Below are 21,799 nucleotides of genomic sequence, written 5' to 3' on the forward strand. Positions count from 1 at the left end.
ATAATATCATAACTGTCTAATTTTACATCTGATTTTGATGAAATTTTCAGTGTTATACTAGTTTGATTTATTCAAATCAACGTTTTCAGGGGTGGACTTGACCTTTAAGAAAAGAAGGGAGGGAGAAATCAAGAAAGAAGCATTGTAAAACGGTTACACTTCGTAATTCCGAAGGTTCATAATTCCGAAACACGTAAATTGCCTATACCTCGATGTTCGTTAATCCGAAAACGTAAAAGGGTTCGTTAATCTGAACACTTGTGGCGTTATTCCGAAGGTTCGATAATCCGAAAACAAAATAAGGTTCGATGTTCCGAAGGTTCGGTAATCCGAAAACGAAATAAGGTTCGTTAGTCCGAAAACGAAATATAGTTAATCATTTCGTTTTCGGACTAACGAACGTTCGGAAATACGAACCTTCGGAAAAACGAACCTTCGGAATAACGAAGCTTCGGAATTATGAATGTATGCGTTGTAAAACAGAGTAGTAACGATATAGAAAAATATATTAGAGAGAGAAAGAGAATAAGAAAGAGAGAACACAAACGAATTCAAGAGATAATGCACACCCATCCCCCCCGCCCAAACTGGCCGGTCGCTAATGGCATGAATGGTTTCATAGGCTAATATTTGACCCCCCCCCCCCATCATGTTTGCCATTTACAGAATCAATACAGTATGCAAACATAATCATTAAGTAAATATGAAACTTATTGTTCAGTTCAGTTTTCAGTTCAAAGGTGAATATGCAAATTAGAATAATGGGAACAATTTCCCTGGTTTAAATTGATAATCATATTAGGTTTATTATGTTGAGCTTTGTTTGGTATCGACCAGTGTATACATATATATATTTACTCTGCAACACCACATTGAGTTCAGGGATCGAAACACCAGATGCAAATATGCGGTGAACAGAATAGAGTTCTGAAATTATTTTGCACGACGACCTCTACCTCATAATACTACTTCATTCTGCGAAGGTATCGCCATGAACATGATGAACAGGAAAAAGTGCTGACGATCTATTGACGGTAACGCTGCATCATGAGCCTCGGTCTTCGGTTATATTTGTATATTATTTAGAACATTCGATTTGTCCAAAGAATTTTTTTCTAAAAAATCCTGAGCAAGGATAATGCATCTTTAACAGACATGACAGATGTTGTAGTCCTACCAAGCCATTAGCTTTTCTCATTGCACTTCATAGTGTTCAGCACATATCTTCTCTTGAAATCCAGGTAAATTGCCATTTCGTCTATTGCCAACTCGTCCACTCAACGCATGGTCTACCTTCATTTAGTCTTATGCCATTCCTTCCATTAACATTTCGTCCAACAACCATGTGGTCCAATCATCACTTCTAATCACCACTTCGTCTATGACAGTTTCAGCTAATAACTGTTGGTCTAATACCCATTTTCTTTTCATTCATTTCACCCTCAATTAACATCTAATTATAGCAAATGGTTATGGACTAAATGGCTATTGGGCCAACTGGTTATTAGACGAAATATTAAGTGGACGAAATGGCAATTAGACCAACTGGCATTAGACCAATTTGAAATCAACCGAAATCCAGACCTGTCTAGAATTTTACAATTATAGTAATTGATTACTAAAATGTAGCAACGTGCCCAACACTCCGTTCGTTGAATTCAAGGATTCCAAAGGCATAGGGGAATGCAACTTTGGCAGAGTGCATTAGTCGAGAACTATCCCCAGCTTATAGGCCAACGATGCCTCGTGATTTCTTATTGCACCAAGTTCACAGTACTTTAAATGTCACATTTCAAAGTTCAAATTTAGTGTTGATAATGAAATCAGGGGGCCGTTTCATAAAGCTGTTCGTAAGATAAGAGCGACTTTGAGAACGACTGGTGAACCTTTCTTACGCGCGTAACCATCGCCAATGTATATACCATTTACCACAAGAAAGGATCACCAGTCGTTCTTAAAGTCGCTCTTAACTTACGAACAACTTTATGGAACACCCACCAGTACTATCACTCCAACTCTCGAATGAACTATACTAACTAGGCACAGTTCTAATTCTATAAAGAATCACTTTGATACCGGATAAGTTTCAATATAATTACACTTTCCAGTACTCTTAAATTCCTTTTCTGTTTACTTCTTAGGCTGTGCTTTCGAGTCAGTGAAAGACTACGCCAAATGCTGTTTCACTCATTCGTTAATCGATCAAGAAGGTTATAGGATTGCCATCTAGACACTAACGCTTATACTGTCCTTAATATCGGACAATTTGTATAATCTGTGAATTAAAAAAAAGACTCTTTTAATTCGGAATTGTTTAATGCAGTGAACACCACAACCCCACGCTCTTTGGGGGTTTCTTTGTGACTAACACTGTTTAGCGATCGAACCATGAACCTGGTTTTTCAAGCCACAAGGGAAGGCGATCTCAAACGTCTTAAAGACCTCTTCTGCGGGAAGGGCGCCGACCCACGTGAAGTATGCTACAGCCTCCCCGACCCCGATGGCGAGAAACTGATCCACATCTCCTCTCAAAGAGGCCACCTCGACATCGTGAAGTACCTGGTCGACCACGGCGTCGAGATCGAGGACAAGGACCGTCGGGGTAATTCGCCGTTGCACCACGCTGCTGACGGTGGTCATCTCGATGTCGTGGAGTACCTTGTCGGTAAGGGAGCGTTGATTGAGAAGATCGACTGGCTCGGAAAGACACCGGTGCAGATCGCTTCGTCCGGAGGGCACCAGGATGTCGTAGAGTTCCTTCTTAGCAAAGGAGCGAAGCCTGCATAGTGACATATGTCTTAGAGTTCTTTCAGCAAAGAGAGAGACCTGATGAGGTGTAGATATGGCAGTAATAATTAATTTTAGAGGGGTAAAGAGCTGGGATAGTAGTAAAGGTGTAAAACTTCACTTTATTGTACAGGGATATATAATTTATCTCGCCATATCTGAATAGAATTTTACTTGACTAAAGAGAGTAATAATCGAAGGTCTGTGCTGGGAGACCTATCAGCCGGAATAATTGGTATCTATAAACCATGATTTGTGTCGTAAGGACTTTAAAATGATATACATCAAAAAAATATTTGTAGATAATTGTCATAGACCCCCTTTACGTTGTTGGTATCATATTTTTTTACCTTTACCCTTCCGATGGAAAATTTGAAATGAATTTGAGGAACCTGGACTATAGAGAATACATCAAAGTATATGAATTAACACGATGATAACAAAAACATAAATGCAAACATAAAAATGTCATCATATTCAATTGTGGAAGTCTTTATGCGTGTGTGTCTGTCGTTATTGTGGTTTTGGGCCTTGTCTTACAAAGGGTTTTCTGATCATCCTCAAGTATATGAAAATCCATCAACGTCATAATTTTTCTTCAGAAAATTTGCACAATGCATTTTCGAAACAAAAAGAAGCAAGCTAAATTTTCAATAAAACTATGAATGTATGCATATACATACATCATATAATAATAATAATAGTAATAAAAATAGTACTACTACTATACTACTACTACAACATATGTTGTGTGTGTATATATATATATATATATATATATATATATATATATATATATATATATATATATATATATATATATATATATATATATATATATATATATATATATATGTGTATATACACACATCTAGAAAACATTTTGAACAAACATATTTATTTTGTTTAAGATGTTGACGTCGCTGGCTTTCCATATTGTGGTCGATTGGATCAATCTTAACTCTTTGTAAGACGGGACCCTCCATGGGGATTGTTTCATGAAATGACTTGTCTGATTGTCATAGTAACAGTGCTTCTTAGCCAATCAAAATCAGGGAAAGTTTGTCGGATGAAAATCTTGATGAAACGCTCCCCTATGCATACTTTGCTTGACACTTAGGGATTGGGGGCCATGGCCCCAAAAAGTTTCACGACCAAGAAAAAGGAGAGAAAATTAGAGGGAGGAACAGATAGAAAAGGAGTGGGAGAGGATTAGATATGATGCTAATTTTCATAATATCATGTTAAAAAAAAGTTTCCTCGGGAAGATATTTGTCGCACGACATGATGTGTCGCCCTCTCATATTTATTCTTTTTTTATTTTTTTTTCATAATCATTAGGTAGCTGATGCTTATGTCATCCACGTGAATCTACCTTCGATTTATTTCCAATTCGTCTATTTGTCCTATTGTCAACTCGTCTACCATCAGTTCGTCCACTCACCGCACGGAATACTTTCATTTAGTTTAATGCTATTCCGTCTAATAACCAGTTGGTCCAATAGCCATTTAGTCCATATACACTGCAAAAACTCCGGTGTTGATTTAACACCAGCCCGGATTATGTCCACACCAGAGAAGTATTGAAACAATACCAGTTTGGAATCAAACCGATGCTGTTTTAATTCTAATTGGTGTTGTAAACACCTACTAGTATCTGATGTTAGACCGAAACGAAATATGGTGCTGTTCCTTCTGAGCAAAGGAGCGAAGCCTGCATAGTGACATATATATGTCTTAGAGTTCTTTCAGCAAAGAAGAGAGACCTGATGAGGTGTAGATATGGCAGTAATCATTAATTTTAGAGGGGTAAAGAGCTGGGATAGTGGCCAGTAAAGGTGTAAAACTTCACTTTATTGAAATATGGTGCTGTTTAACTCTTCTCTGGTGTGGACATATAAAGATTCCGGGCTGGTGTTAAGTCAACACCAGAGTTTTTGCAGTGTACCATTTGGTCTAATTAATTGTGCAAAAATGAAGGGGGAAAATGGGTATTAGACCAACTGGTTATGAGACGAAATGGTAATAGACGAAATGGTGATTAGACGAAGTGATGATTGGATTGATGATTTAGACTAAATGTTGATGGACGGAATGGCATTAGAATATGATGAAGGTAGATCATGTGGTGAGTGGACGAGTTGGCAGTGGACGAATTGGCAATTTACCCTACCTTTTACTTTCCTTTTAATGCTTTTATTCAGATAATATCACATTTTTCATACATGCATGGGTAATAAACAAAATATACAAAATGAAATGAAGTACATGCATACAGCAATATAACCAATACAATATCATATATTCTGATTAACATTTTTTGAACAAAGATTATCACAACCCATATACAAACAGAGAAAACAGATATTTTCATTTGTATTTACTGTATAATAATGCGGTATTGTATGATGAAAAAAAACCAATCATAAAGACTTTTTGAGTTCTGAGCAAATAATAAAAATGATATATATAATTCTTTGTTTAGGCTATCCAATAATAAATATATATATATATATATACATGTACATATATATATATCTTCATATTTTGTAAGACAATAAAAAATAAGTCTCTACGTTTATACGATCACGTCTAGCGCCCTCTCCAGACTGAGCATTGTACATTTCTCTATAATGATACCGATTAAGAAGGGGAAAATTAATACAGTAAGGAGGGGGGGGGGGGGGGGGTGGGGGGGGACTTGCTCGCCGGCTGCTATCTATCTATCAATCAATCAATTAATCAATCCGTCAGTCAGTCAATCAATCAATCAGCATGAAATTTATCAACAATGCATAGCAGAACATTTAACAAGCAAAACAAAAATACAGGGCATTGCATAGCCATATGCCTACATATACCCGTTCGCGAATAAGCTATATAGTAGACTTGTTAACTGCCAAAAAAGGGGTGAACGCTGCATTTTTTAGTACAAATGTCCCACTTGGCACAAATGTTCCTTGAGTCAAAAGAAAAAGATTCATCAAAAGAGACACGCTGTATCTATGCAAATAAGCAAGTAATTTGCATAAATTTGCATATTATGTCGATATGTAAAAACAAGTAATTCAGAATATATATTTCAAAACAGAACTGCCCTAAAATTGGAAATAAAGACTTAGGGTAAGACAGGGTAGAAAATTGTCATAAAATAATTGGGATATCCTTGTTTATTATTACCTAATTTACATAAATTATGCAAATTATAATTTAAAACAGAGTATTTTTTCAAGAATCCTGAACTGTTTTATAAATAACAGTCTTCTACATGTCAATTGTAGAGTATTTTCTCCTCAATCTATTCCAAGATATCAATACAAACAAAAGCAATCTTTTAAGAGTTCTAAAGACAATAAACTATTTTTGAATACATAAAACCAAAAGGGAAAAGGGTATCCTAGGCATGCTCCTGTTTGGTTATAGCCTTTACTGTGCTAGAGCATTATTACAAACTGCAGAACAATAATAATAATAATGATAATAATAATAACATTAATGATAATATTAATATAGATAAACATGAAATAGAGATATAAAAGTTGCTTTATTATTAAAAAGCGCTATTTGCCTTGCCGATGGCTTTAAAACATGATATTTTTTTTTATTTAAAGTCGAAATACGGAGAGGGGATGGGGTAAATTCGGAGGGCTCCCGTGGGCTTAAATAAACAAAAATAAAAAAAAATTTTTTCAGGAATCATGTTGTCCGATGTCCCATATATCTGTGTTTTCCAAGTTGATAATATAAGTCAAACTGGTTTTGTAAAGTAGCGGGAATGCCGGGGAGATGCAGTTTTGCCACTTTGGGGTCTCCAAAGATATATATTTTAACAAAGTTAATATATGGATTGAGGTGGGGTACATTCGTCATGATTCATGTGCCAGGGCTTCATTAAAGCAGTAACCTGCAAAGCAATGTCTCCTGTAAATTTTCCAAGAGAAACAAATTAGAAACAAATAAAAAAAAATAATAGTGTTTTACCGAGCTGTAGTACATTGGAAAAAGAAGCCACACGTAAGCTCTATAATACTCAAACCCCGTTATTGCTTCCACTCTATGTTAAATTTAAATATTTTCAGAGCCCATTCGGAAGAAAGATACATTTCTACTACACACAGTAAAGCCTCTTTATACTTTCTCCTCTTGAAAAAAAAACATAGAAGGCATTGTTTTATATCGCATAAAATAAGTTTGTGTACATGACGGTGGCCTGTCGAAGTTGCCCAACCCTTTATTTGTTTTGACAATATATATTTACAATATCGTCTAAATAATAATCATATTATCAATAATGATGAATGTAAATATAAAAATATAGATATAAAAGTTGCTTTATTATACCAAAAAAACGCAATTTGCCTTGCCGATGGCTTTAAAACATGATATTTTTTTTTATTTAAAGTCGAAATACGGAGAGGGGATGGGGTAAATTCGGAGGGCTCCCGTGGGCTTAAATAAACAAAAATAAAAAACTTTTTTTCAGGAATCATGTTGTCCGATGTCCCATATATCTGTGTTTTCCAAGTTGATAATACAAGTCAAACTGGTTTTGTAAGGTAGCGGGAATGCCGGGGAGATGCAGTTTTGCCACTTTGGGGTCTCCAAAAGATATATATTAACAAAGTTAAAATATGGATTGAGGTGGGGTACATTCGTCATGATTCATGTGCCAGAGCTTCATTAAAGCAGTAACCTGCAAAGCAATGTCTCCTGTAAATTTTCCAAGAGAAACAAATTAGAAACAAATAAAACAAAATTAATAGTGTTTTACCGATACCGAAATGCATTTTGCCCGTATGTATCATAAATACGGTGTGGCAGACACACCAACAAAAGCGATACGAGAAGCCGATGGAAGCTATTGTGTTGAGATTGTGTTATCTCGAATGACATACCATTGATCGCTTTATTGTCCGATTCGTGAGTGTGACTGTGACATAGAGGTTGTTTTGGTCTCGTTTTAGCGCAATATCACGTCATACATTTTGACATATTTGCCCTCTTTTTAATAAAACAGTTCAGGATTCTTGAAAAAATACTCTGTTTTAAATTATAATTTGCATAATTTATGTAAATTAGGTAATAATAAACAAGGATATCCCAATTATTTTATGACAATTTTCTTCCCTGTCTTACCCTAAGTCTTTATTTCCAATTTTAGGGCAGTTCTGGTGAAATATATATTCTGAATTACTTGTTTATACTATATCGACATAATATGCAAATTTATGCAAATTACTTGCTTATTTGCATAGATACAGCGTGTCTCTTTGGATGAATCTTTTTCTTTTGACTCAAGGAACATTTGTGCCAAGTGGGACGTTTGTACTAAAAAATGCAGCGTTAATTGACAAACTTTTTTTTTGACTGGTCATGAATATACTTCATGATACAAAATCCTGTCTGTACGTACCGTATAATTTATGTACGAAACGTTTTCACATTGTGGTCTATCGCCCTCTCTTGTTGAGTGTCGAGCAACGCGAACGTCGATGTTGTGAATTTGGACAGCTAGTCACTCACTTGTCAGTGGAATAATAACTCGGATTTCTACCCTTTAATAATTTTCTTAGGTGAGTTTTAACCCTCATTCCCTTAGATAATTTATAAAGAACGTTTGATTTGAGTTCTGATGGTTAATTTTGTGTGTCTGTCTTGCAATGAAGGTGAGATTATTGACCGATTTTGAGAGCGAGAGGTTGGCGTTGCCCGTCCGTGGAGTGCTGCGGCAGCGCCGGGGTACCGTTAGGTGACCGTTAGATCCGGGTTCGGGAAACCATACAATTTGTAATTTAGACCTAGGGCTAGGCCTAGTGCAGAGGCTAGCGCTAGTTCTCGGCCTCGGGCTCGGCAGCTCCTCCTAATCCAATATGTGTTTGTGTTATTTGATTGATGATTGATGCGGATTGATTTTTATGTTATTCATTTCAAGGCACAAAGAATTTTCTATTTTAACGTTTAATTTGTCATCGCTTTAATTTAAAGTTTAACTTTAAATGTTTTCCAAACATTTATATTGATATACTAGGCCTACGGACTTCAGCAAAAATAAGTACCGGTATATTTTTTAAGTTATTGCAATGCATCTAGGCCTATGTCTTAACAGACAATCATGGGAATTGCGCATGGTCGCATTTCATAAGTTGGGTATGCAAAAAGGGTGGCGTATGAACAATTTTCCACATGGTGCCATGGATAAATTGTTGCTACATCACAGTATCTTGACCAAATTTATTGAGTAATATCTCATTTTGAAGCTAGAACTATAGGCTAAATATATTACTATGAATTAAATCAATACAATATCAGGAACAAAAACTATAGCACATTAAGTTTGAAGTAACAGGGGTGGCGGAGCCGGTGGATGTGGTAAATGATAAAATATTAATTAAACCTAATTAACAACTTACTATAATATGTAATATGACTGTTATCCTCATATTTCTGGGCATTTTAAAACAGGGAACAACTAAATGTCATAAAAATTTGACAATTTTGAAAATATGCAGCATTGGAATACATGTGTATGTCAGCTCTGATCTGCAACCTAATCAATTAGTAAACCGGAGAGATTTGGTTAATTATCTAATTTGTAATCTTAATTTTTAGTACAAATGTTGTGTATCATTGCAACAAACATTTCTACCCATGATATTGTCATTTTGCCAAGCATATAAATACAGTGACAGGTATTTTGGGGGCAAAAATGTGAAATTAAATACTGTTAATTAATTAGTATAATTAATATGCATACAATAATAGATAATTATTTGATTTTTGGTACAGATTTAATTACTGATGTTTAAAGATTATAACTGCAAAATACTAGGGTGATCCAACGTTGCATTAACTTTTGACACCATTTTATGTGCAGCAGGTCCAATTTGAGAAAAACACATTTCAAAATTCACAATTACATTGACGTCTATGTAATAATTAGCTGTTAATTAGTCATTTTAAGGAAAAATAAAGATATTTGAGACTTAAAACTTTTTCATTATTTAGAGAATGGTAATAGCTATAACATATCAAAAAATAAAATTTTTGACCATTTTTACCCTGTTCGCGAAATTTGACCACCTTATGACATGCGACCACATCCAATTAATCTAGAATCCAGTTATCGGATACTGCCGAGCTGAATTAACATTAACGTTGTAAATTAGCGCCACCTACGAGCTTTCTTTTTTTTCCGTGGAAGAGACATGCAAAGCCACTTTCCAGGCCGAGATGAGCGCTTTTGCACTTTCTTTATGTGTTTTTTAAATAAAAAAAATAGTTAAAAATTTGAAAATGGAACGCTCGTAACCAGAAAAAGCCCTGGTGAGTAGCGGAATGAGTTTCGGCTAGCATTATTCCCGTTATGAAACAATGTTAATCAGCAACTCAAAAAATCCATTAACACATTCGTAGTGCAAAGTTAGTAGGCCTATAGCATACTAACATTGAAATACATGCGGGTGAGCCCTGGCCTATCCGCTGACACATATTGCAAGGTTTACTAAACTAACCTTGTATTACGAGTATGATTACAGTTGTCGCTTAACATTGCTTAACAGGATTAATGTTTGCCAAAACTCGTACTGCTATTAAATGAGTTCACCAGGGCTCTTTCCGGTGATGGGCTAACCACTTTCAATTATTAATTTTTGTTGTTGATAATAATCGCTCACATGTACCTTGGCATGGAAATTGTTGTTGTTGTTCGTTTTAGGCAGTTTTACGCCCTAGTAGTCTCCTTGGTAGACACTTGGTGTTGAGAGCGCAAAGGCCTGGAAAGTGGCTTCGCATGTCTATTCCACAGAAATAAAAGGAAGTTCGTTGGTGGCGCTAATACATTTCACAACCCTAATTCAGCTAGGCAGTATTTTATCTAAATTCATTGTATACAATGCGCAATTCCTATGACTGTTTGAAATATGGACACCAATCTTAAAAAAACATACTTTTTGCTGACGATAAAACTTTTTGGAAACATTCAAAGCGATGACACATGAAACAAAAAATATAAAATTCTATGTGCCTTAAATGAAGCCAGCAGTGCGAGCTACCGTTATGGCAAAATATAGTCATATTGACTGGTTGCCAAATAAAAAGAAGAACCCCCCATTCGTTTGTCAACAAACGTTCCACCAAAGTCCCTACAAAAAAAGATTGGACACTTTTCCGACTTCATATAATGCTTTGCATCAATGTTATAATTTTAGTGCCTAGATCCAGTCTTTCCCTTGATATGAACGTGAATCATGCACCCTTCTTAATAGATGAAAAATTCAGGAAATTCAGGAAACGTCCATAGTTTGTCAACGAGAAGAGAAATCAGGGCGTAGGCCTAAATGTAGTATTTCAGGAAAATTAGCTGAAATTTGATTCTTATTGGATTTGTCCTTTAATAATTGTTTTACAATAAGTCTGCATGGGTAGACTACATGTATATCTTGTCTAGCTCTCTGAAACACCTCTAAAATCAAAGCCTATAAATTCAAACGTCCCATGGGGTAGATTACATTTCATATTGATCATGCCTCAGGAATGTCTCAATTAGTCTTCAAATTCAAGAAATCTAATTTCTTGACAAATCTGGGCAAGGTTGTGTACACACATGAACATGTAGGGTCCTACCCTGTACATGTACATACTACACTGTACAGTAGACATGTACATGTACATTCATGAAGACCTACATTCCTACTTACAGCTCTGTAAAAATCAAATTCATCTTAGGGCTGGTTTATACATCGAAGTGTGTCTAATGTGTTCAGATATTTGCACTATGACTGGCAGAAGTATTATTTGGCTCATTTCTCAATTGATAGGCTTTTTCAAAATTTTAGGGACTTGTCGCTTGCCCTTTATACATGTACATGTATATACATGTACATGTACATGTAGGCCTACATGTAGCCCGTCTTCTTTTTTTTCACATGCACCTCAAAATTATAGGTCTACACATGTAATAATGTCTACATTGTACATCATGTACTGTACATGTAGATCTACATGACATTAGGAAGAGCCTCTCTCTCATACATGTACAGTACTAGTATGTATTTGTTCAAGGTCTCTGCAGTTATTCTCATGACATTTTGAAACAAGAATAAACCATGACTCCGATATCTAAAGCTGACAAAGGCAGTAAAACATTCTCTACATTTTTGAATGACACTCTAGTAGCCTGTAGTACACCGTCTTGAGGAGAACAAAATTGAGCTGCTATCCGACCCGGCTGTTTGAGATTTTCAGTTTAAAAACTGAAGTGAGTGTAGGCCTTTACAGTAAAATGGTCTGGAATAAAACATGTAAATATCCATAGGCATAGCCTACTAAAAGGTCTCTTTTATTCCAATTACAACTTTCATAATTGTCTTCTCTTTGTATTTCATTTATTAAAGCCTACATGTACATACATACATTAACATTTTATTTTTGTTTTGTTTTTTAGGAGGGTGTGTTGTGTTTATTTTTTTTTCTTCAGACTTTCACCAATCTTCCCTAAGAATTTGCTGTTATTTCCTTGAGAAAAAAGAAGAAGCAAACTTGCAATTTTAGTCGAATCAATAAACTCCTTGGTTGATTTCAATATTCACATCTACCATACATATCCTACTAGAACTAACAATTTTAATAGGGTCCATTATAAAACTGACTCCTGAAGCTAGAGTGAAATCCTCTAGTCCCCTTCCCTAAAGAAAACTCTTTGACTTTCTTTATAATAATTAAAAAAAGTTAAATATTCTTTGACTGATTTTGTATTATTTTTCTGCTCTCTTTACAATAAACTTTTTGTCAGGGTAAAGTTCCCTTTAAATGCCAGCTTTTTTGTGACAGATCAGGTACTTACGAAAGCATTGAGAATTCACCTTTTGTAGCCTATAGATATTAGCAGGTCAAAGGATTCAATTACACAAAATGCAGTCCTCTTCTACAAATAGCTGTATGTTGATCGAACTGAGGGGTTTGAGCCCAACAAACTGGCTGCCAAAATACCTTGACTATTGTGTCAAATGATCGCCCCAATACGTTTTAATAGAATATGGGTCAAGTGAATTTGACCTCTGACCTTGCACAGCCTTCTGAAATTCCATGCCTCATATATTTTGATTTTTGTCATGAATTGAAAGGGACATTATACAAGTGCATCTTTTTACAAATTGAATTCCAAACATCAGATTGGTCTTCACTGGTATACATGTACATATGTACACACTATTGCAATTGGTCAATAATCAGGTTGCTTCTGAATGTAATTTAAATTTTCACTTTATCCAAGAAAAGAAGGGCTATTAAATTAGAGCAACTTGATGTACATGTACTGTACATTGTTACGATATGGACAAACATTTTTTTCTTCACTTTGTTTAATACAGACTTTCACTACTGAAGATTCAATTGAAAATTTCAGCAAGGAGACTGCCTGTTTTATTCTTTCCCACATTTTGAATCCAAGGACCATTCTACCAAAGGACGGCAAACATCTTGAAGATTTCTTTTTTTACCCTGTGAGGTAAGTTTACTCAATCCTTCAACTCATGAAAGTCTACATTTATAATGTAGTCTGATATACATGTACATTCGTATTTGTTTGCAGGATGAGGAATGCAGATCTACATGTACATGTACTTCAGCCTATACAATGTACCGTAGTATGTTTTGGTAAAAAGAGTTATGAATGTGAGAGTAATACATGTAGGCCTCAAAATATACATGTACATTTATAGGCCTGCATATACGTCATACATGCATGTACATGTGCTACATGTGTGCATGTTTAGCCCTATATCACATGATTAATTTTTGTTTCTCTTTTGAGTTTTTCTAGAGATTTACATCTGGGCCTGATGAATGTCTGTATAAATGTAGGCATGTACATGTACACACTTAGCCTTGGTAATATTGTTGGCCTACATACATGTACAATATGCACAGACCTATACAGACCTACATGTGTACACAATAAAGTGCCTTTTTTAGAGACATTACTGTACATGTACACCTGTAGTCCTGCAATAAATGCATTTTCATTGTGTGCAGATATTGGGTTCAGTCAAGGATAGCATTTTTTTTTATAACAGACAATCTACATGTAGTTTACTTTCTTTCATTCTTTTTTATTGACCCAAGTGAGTCAGTGAGAAACCTGTAGTCCTATTGATTTTTTGTACCCTTAATGCTTTAATCTTGTTGTTTGTGTCTCTGCTGGAAAAGGGTTGTTTGTGCCTAATGGCCTTTCCCATTATAGGACTAGGGGCCCAGTTGCAGAAAGAGTTGCAATCAATCGCAACTTGGTTTTCAACCAATCAACAGCGTGCATTTTTGACTTGCAATTAAACGCAACTCTTTCTGCAACGGACCCTAGATGGGACATAAAATGTTATCAGAGAAAGAGGCAAGGTAGTGTGCATGGCTGCAAGTCCTTTGTGTACATTTGTACATGTTCATTGCAGAGGGAAAGCATAGGCCTACTGATGAGTGTAATCATAGGGGGGGGGGGGGGTGGATGGGAATTTGAGGGGAGATTTCATTAAACTAGTACTACATATAGCTGGATATTATATCTACATGTAGGGCCTGATGATTTTGGTGGATCTTTGCATATATATCGTCGCACGCACCACGAACCGTCCTCTCTGCGCACTTCGATGCGAAAGTTAGTTTTGCAGAGAACGCATTAAAAAAAAAGGTTTTTAAAACCAGCAATCAGTGCACCTATAAGGAGAGCAAATTATTTACTGGTGTCTTTGTTGGATAGTTCAGGTTCCAAAGTTTCATCCCGTATCTTTACATTTTCTTGAAGTGAATTACATGTATTTATGCCATAGTGGGTATCGTAACAGAGAGGACGGTTCGTGGTGAAATTGCGAGGCGCGATAGCGCACTGTTTCTGCGCAGAGAGGACGGTTCGTGTCTCTGCAAATTCTTATTTTTTGTCACTTTCCTTTGAAGTTATGAACATCATACAGGCCTACATGTATTTTTCAAATATTTATGCACATGTCTCTACTTACAAAAAAAATGGACCTCAGTATCGAAATATGTACATGGTAATGAGTCCTCAATAAACTAAGTTTTAATATGCAGCAGAAAGAATGCTGTGGTCAGATATATCTTAATCCAGAAAATTGTTCGCTGACCTTTACACAGCATGGGAGGAAAATTAATGAATAATTCCTCCTTTTTGAGGACAAAAAGTAAACAGGCCTCTTTCTGTTTGACGGATTTATTGCCTACTGTGCCAGGCCTAGTGGAACTTTCAGTTTTCATTCCCCCTAAACATCATGCTGAGAGTTTTATATTTTTCTATGTTTATTGTTGTGGATTCCTCCAATTTCATACTTTTAAATGAAAATTTCAAAATCAGGAGAGTCGTGCACAATTTTCTGAGAGTCCCTACTGGTATGCTGTGCACACTATCTGTACAGTTCATGTACCTGTGTGCACTTTTAGGCCTACATGTACATGTACATACATTTGTCTTACATTTGTACATGTTTGTGTTATTACATGCATGTACATGTACATACTGTACATTCTGAAATTTACATTTGTTTCAAAGCATGTACAAGTATGATGTACATGTATGAAAGACTATAGCACTTCTTCAATATATACCAAAATTGTGAAATTTACACTTCATTTTATGTGGGCGTGAGCTTGAACAAGCATGAATCCTGCAAGGCTTTGTTTATTGAGATGACAGGTTGAACTGTCATGGCAAAAGAATTCTACCATTGTGGGCGGTGAGACACTAGAGTTCAGACTCAGAGTTTTGTCTTGGCTGGGAAGGAGGGGGGGGGGGGGGGATGGGATGATCATCTCTTGTGTCATGATAGAAGAATTCCCATTCAGAAATTACAAATACTGAAGAGTAATATCGTTAAAGGTCAAGTCCACAGTCTCAAAAAAATGTTGATTTGAATCAATTGTTTGAATTATACAATATTTCAATTTTTTACGAATATGATGATTAGAACCTCCTTGCCTGAAGCACAAAATGTTAAAATAATGGAATTTCACATGTTCAGGGAGGAATGAAACTTCATTTCACATGACAATGATGAGAAAATAGAAATATTTCATATAATAAAAAACCCCCCAAAATACGGTAGTGAGTGAGTGACATCATCGACTCTCTCATTTGGATGTAACTGGCTCGTTCATATTTTGTAAAAAATAAGCAAAACTTTGAAATGTTATAACTTTCTTATTTTACATCTGATTTTGATGAAATTTTCAGCATTGTGCTTGTCTGATTTTTCTCTGTTGATTCAAATCAACATTTTTCTGAGGTGGACTTTACTGTTAAAGACTACATGTACAATTGTACATGTGTAATTTAGAGAGATGCCTAGCCTACATGTAAGGGCTTCTACATGTACAGTAGGCCTGTACAGCGTATGTTTTTTTTTAATGATAGGGCGCGCATGTATAGAAAGCAACATAATGTGAAGGATCAAACGGTGAACAACAGCACAAGTATTAACAAGCCTATATAATGTAGGTTTGAGACCTCTGTAGGCAGACAGTAAATGCTGGTCTGCATACAATGATGTATAGTATACTGTGGCACACTCCTTTTGAGTGCAGTCTTTGAATTGGTGAATGAGAAATGCTTTTATATGCATGAGGTGAAGTGTCACTATTCACCCTTTCTCTCCCCTTTTCAACGCATTTCAATAGATGCGCTCAGTCGTGTCAAACACCCAAGGGTCATACACACTGACAGATCTACATGTACATGTACATGTATATGAATGCTTCTGATTGCGTGAAAAAGTTTTTTTTTTTTTTTGGGGGGGAGTATTCTATCCATGTACTGACCGAGTATTGCTAGCTTTTTTAAACAATGTTTGTCTCAATGTCTGTTTGCAAAGCCCATATACATGTAGGGCCATGATTGACAAGATGTACATGTACATCACAGTACATGTATGCCTACCTGAAATGTAGACAATACTGAGGCCTTTTTGCACTTTGGATTCTGCGCCCCTAATCAAGGGGTGAAAGTCATGAAGGCATACTGAAACTGTATTGTAGGCTAGTAATGTAAATTTGTACCCAAGCTGACAGTGATATTCCTTGTACATGTACATGTACATATTAGGCCTACTTCTATAGTACACAGTCACGATTACAATTTAGCAATCATTTTCAATGATGATTCAAGATTTAGATTCACATGTGTAAAGCCCATTGTGTAGCCCATAGGACATGCAGCCTTTTCACACGGTTAAAAAAAATGTTTTAAATTTGAATGATGATTCCAGTGGAAATAAGGCTAATGACATTTTAGCACGTGTGAAATCAAACTACATGTGGAACATGATTGCAATTACGAATGCTAATCACAGTCACGATTACATGTACAATAGCAATCATTTACAACATGATTAAAGATTCACTTGTGAAAAAACCCATTGTGTACACACTGTACAATTTCTTCCTGAATCCTTCGATCTGAAATTCTGAATCAGATAAATCTGCAAAGCCCTCAAAGAATTTTATGGGCTTCTAGTATATATGTACATATGTTCATAAGATGTGGGGTCTACAAAGCGGTAAATCCTGCTAATTCCCGAAAGAATTTCCTTTCATGCTGGGCGGAATAATGCAAAGCTGTATTGTGTGAAATAAGGTGTACATTCCTCTCTCTGTATGATTACAAAATATACAGTATTGTGTGTACAAATCATTCACACATGTACAAATTCTTCTTTACAAGTGCATGAAAATGAAGGAATGATATTTTTGCAGTGGTAATGCACACTATTAAAAAGAAAATTACCTGAAAATTTGACATGGTTCACTTTATTACAAAGGCAAATTAAAGGGGAATGAAACCTTTGGAAAAAATAGGCTTGTGTAGAAACAGAAAAATCAAAGAATAAGAATAAAGAAAGTTTGAGAAAAATCGGACAAATAATGAGAAAGTTATGAGCATTTGAATATTGCAATCACTAATGCTATGGAGATCCTCCCATTGGCAATGCGACAAGGATGTGTGATGTCACTGATGAACAACTTTCCCTTTGGTGGACTATAAAATACCCTCAAAATGTCTCTTTTTGCTTTTTCTTATGATGATACAAACTCTCTATCCATGATGTATTCTTAAAAAATATGTATTACATGCCCTCATGTAGAAAGAACACATGATCTATGGATAGATGTGATAAAAAGAGGCAATTCAAGTGAAATATATACTAAAGTAGTGGGGAGAGTTGTTCACAAGTGACATCACACATCTTTGTCGCATTGCCAATTTGCTATCTCCATAGCATTAGTGATCGCAATATTGAAATGCTCATAACGTTCTCATTATTTGTCCGATTTTTCTCAAACTTTCGTTGATCTGTTTCTTTGATTTTTCTGTTCTCACACAAGCTATCTTGTTCCAATGGTTTCATTCTCCTTTAAGATTTTGTATGCAAAGGGAAGGGTGCAAACTTTGGCTCCAATATAATGCTATTACTCTATCATACTGTGTACATGTACATGTATGCAGACATACATGTACTACACGTACAATCTCCCTCTCACGCCCTTGTACAACTACCGGTATTGTTGGTGCATCCGAATGTGCATTAAAAATACTGGATACAATTATACCCTTTTTAGACAGGCTAAAATTTCCTTAACCCCGTACTATTGGTGGGGCTAAATGGCAATTTAGCCCCACCTTTAGTACGGGGTTAAGCTTAGCCCACTTTCGTTTTACACAGCGTTTTTGCAAAGTGGGCTAACCCCACCTATAGTACAGGATTATTTGGCCCTGCAAGAAAGCAGGGTTATCCCACCAATTGCGGTGCTAAGAGCAATAGTACGGGGTTAAGATCGCATGTGTAAAACGAAAGTGGGCTAAGCTTAACCCCGTACTATAGGTGGGGCTAAATGGCAATTTGGCCCCACCTATAGTACGGGGTTAAGGAAATTGTAGCGTGTGTAAAAAGTGTACGAGTGAAGCACTTGTACTACGAATGATCGACAAAAACCACTAGTCCGGGGTTAGCGAGTTTCGTGTGTAAAAAGCAAGCATTCCTTATTCGGGGTTAGCAATAACAATTTGGCATGTGTGAAAAGGAAAAAAAAATAGTACGGGGTTAAGGATAGTACGGGGTTAGCGATAGTCCGGGGTTAAGAAAATCCTGTGTAAAAAGGGCATTGATGCTGTTTACTTTTTTTGCCAATTGTGTATGCTTGCAAAGGGTGAATGATAATGTATGACGTACAGTACATAAATATACTTGATTCTCCCATAAAGCTAATTGTGGAGGGAGAGGTTTCCTTTTATAAAGAACTGTTTGTTATTGGTGCATCCCTCTCTGTCTGTAACAGGTGTTGAATGACCAAGGGCATTATTTACCCAGCAAACTAGGATAAACTCAATACAGTTGATACTCACCGACCTCAGATGACCCCTGACCTCATCAGGTCAATGGGTTGTAACAAAAGCCACAGTCATCCATTACTTGTCACTTGTCAAAAGCAATATTTGAGTATAAAGTTTGATATTACAAAATATTGAGTGATTCATTTGACATTTATCTATGTTTTTTGCACACAGACGGTAATTTTCTTCCACCATTTTAGCAGATGATGCAGTTTTTAATAGGCGTGTATACAATTTTTTTTAAATACTATTTTGAGAATAATTATGAATAAAAATCAAAGAGTTAAAAGGGGCCTAAGCTTTCGATCCTAGCAGAATCTTCGTCGGAGGCAAAAAAAATTGAATTAGAAAAAAATGAAAAATGAAATTGAATTGTGCATTGACCTGCAGCATACTGCTACAGTACTTTGAGCATGATGAATACCAGAATTTGGTTTAATTTTTATAGGTTTTGGTGGTCGTTGAATTTGTGCAGTGTATTGAGCTTAGGTTTTGATGTACATGTACATTATTACATGTAGGCCTACATGTACATTTAGAAAAAATATTTTTTATTGAAATTTTCATTTCAAGTTTTATCAATCAACACTTTGTTTTGTTGTGTTTGATTTTTGTGTGTATTATTAACTTCAGCTTGAAAAAATGTGATTTGCATGTCCTTTTCATATTGAACAGCACCTTGGTCTTTATCAAAGTTTGCCAAAGAGCGACAGTCGCTCTCTGACCCTGCTCCAAATTTTGCCGTAAACCATCTGCCGCTACGTTCAGTAGCCAAAAACAAAGTAAGTCTTGCTCCAACATTCCACATCAAAATTTTCCATCCAAAATATTCATCGCCTTTGATTTTGCCATTACATCGATTTGCCTTTATGTGCCATACATACTTTAATTGACTTTATCAAAACAACTTTTTGGTGTTTCAAAACCAAGCTCTTGCGCATTTTCATTTTTTTCTCAAATCCATACATTGACAGTAGCCTCTACACACATGCATGCATTCATTAGTCTATTTAATAATTTAATGGGCTAATAATGGTGTGCTGTAGGCGTATATACCATACTTTGATTTTACTTGAAGTTGATTTTATCCAAAAGTGATATTAAAGGGGAAGTTCACCCTGAAGAAAACTTTGTTGTAAAAATAGCAGAAAAAATAGTAAAAAATATTGGTGAAGGTTTGAGGAAAATCTGTTAAAGAGTAAGAAAGTTATTAGAGTTCAAAGTTTTGGATTTGTGACGTCATAAACGAGCAGCTGCCCCATGTGTTATGTAATATAAAATGCATGAATTTCAAATTTTGTATGGTTCCTGGTGACTTAATTTTGCTTTCTATTCATGATCGGGTGTGAAATGATTTGTCTATTGATATACAAAAGGTACAGTGAAAACCATTTTCAATTTTTTTGAGAAACTGACATTTCATTGATTTTTTACCATTCGCTAGTGTAGGAATTCTGCTCGCATATGACGTCACAAATCAAATAATTGAAATTCTAATAACATTTTAATTACATGATGAATTTTTCTCAAACCTTCGGCAATATTTTTTATTATTTTTTCTGCTATTTTTACAATAAACTTTTTGTCAGGGTGAACTTCCCCTTTAAAGTGAACCCCATTTGGTTTGCTATGTTGTATTCATACTGTATTGTACAGGCCGTACCCAAGTCATTCTTCATTCCTCCATTTGTTGAGACCTGTACTCAACCTTTGAAAATCATCATAAAAACAGCCCTACCTCCTTTTCAATATTTCATTGTGAATTACTAGCAATGTATACAGGTAATTCACAGGTCATATTCATTAGACTGGTCTGAACTTCGGTATATGAAGCCACCCATGACTCGCCCCTGTAGTTCTTTATTCTCGTTTAGCACCTCCCTTTCCATAACTTAAGTACACTAGTTTCGTTTACATTTTATTTCTTTTTTAATACCTCCATTTCCAATATTTATGTTTTGTTCTGTTCATCTTCATACTGTAATTTTGATGAAGATAGTAATGATAATAATGGCATACATGTATTTACCCAGGTAGCCACTTCAGTTCCGAAAACTGTTCTCCCGGTAGGCCCTGCACTATTATTATTACCCGGCTAAGCTAGGCTGTCGATTCAGGTGCACACAGCTTTTTGAGGAATTACTTCCTGCCGGTACCCATTTTCACCTGGGTTGAGTGCAACACAGTTTTGATAAATTTCTTGCTGAAGGAAAACATCTTCTTGCTGAAGATGATAATTGATGTGAGATACATTTTCAAAAACTTTGACTGTGAGTGTGCACAAACATGTATGTACATGTACATGTAATACATACATGTATGTCCCATATTAAAACGCAAATTATGTAAATAGAGAGGTCTGGATATCAGACTACCCATCCATCACTCAGCAGTGAACTTCAATCCAAATCCACCTTCCATCCATCTTGTATTGTACTCATGCTGATTCTTCACGTTGTTCGCAATTTATTGAATGGCATTGGGTTGGGAGTCGGATGCGTTTTCAATATGGCCGTTTTCAATATGGCTGGCCCACCATCATATGCATTTTCAATCCAACAGTCCCTGGCCACAGTGCTCACCCCCTGTGGCTGTAAAACAGGTTGCTGAGGCCTGAGTTGACTG

At 35.9% G+C, this 21,799-nt stretch overlaps 2 protein-coding genes across 8 annotated transcripts in view; both read left to right on the plus strand.

Annotated features, from left to right (window-relative positions):
* Window positions 1–2,388: 2,388 nt before the first annotated feature.
* Window positions 2,389–2,787, plus strand: LOC121417812 (ankyrin repeat domain-containing protein 65-like). The gene has a single exon (XM_041611547.1). The coding sequence runs from the start codon at window positions 2,389–2,391 to the stop codon at window positions 2,785–2,787; it is 399 nt and encodes a 132-aa protein (XP_041467481.1).
* Window positions 2,788–8,252: 5,465 nt separating this feature from the next.
* Window positions 8,253–21,799, plus strand: part of LOC121417465 (plakophilin-4-like) — an 86,381-nt gene continuing 72,834 nt past the window's right edge. For 5 of the 7 annotated variants that reach the window (XM_041611182.1, XM_041611179.1, XM_041611178.1 and 2 more), the window contains exons 1-3: window positions 8,253–8,360; window positions 13,155–13,291; window positions 19,850–19,956. The gene's annotated coding sequence lies outside the window, so the exon portion shown is untranslated. The remainder of the gene's footprint in view (window positions 8,361–13,154; window positions 13,292–19,849; window positions 19,957–21,799) is intronic. The other 2 variants (XM_041611184.1, XM_041611185.1) reach the window with 1 other exon arrangement.

This window comes from Lytechinus variegatus, chromosome 6, assembly GCF_018143015.1.
Source record: "Lytechinus variegatus isolate NC3 chromosome 6, Lvar_3.0, whole genome shotgun sequence".
Lineage (NCBI taxonomy): Eukaryota > Metazoa > Echinodermata > Echinoidea > Temnopleuroida > Toxopneustidae > Lytechinus > Lytechinus variegatus.

Bases quoted from the DNA above. Each gene is read 5' to 3' on its own strand.
- LOC121417812 (XM_041611547.1), top strand. From the start codon at position 2,389: ATGAACCTGGTTTTTCAAGCCACAAGGGAAGGCGATCTCAAACGTCTT.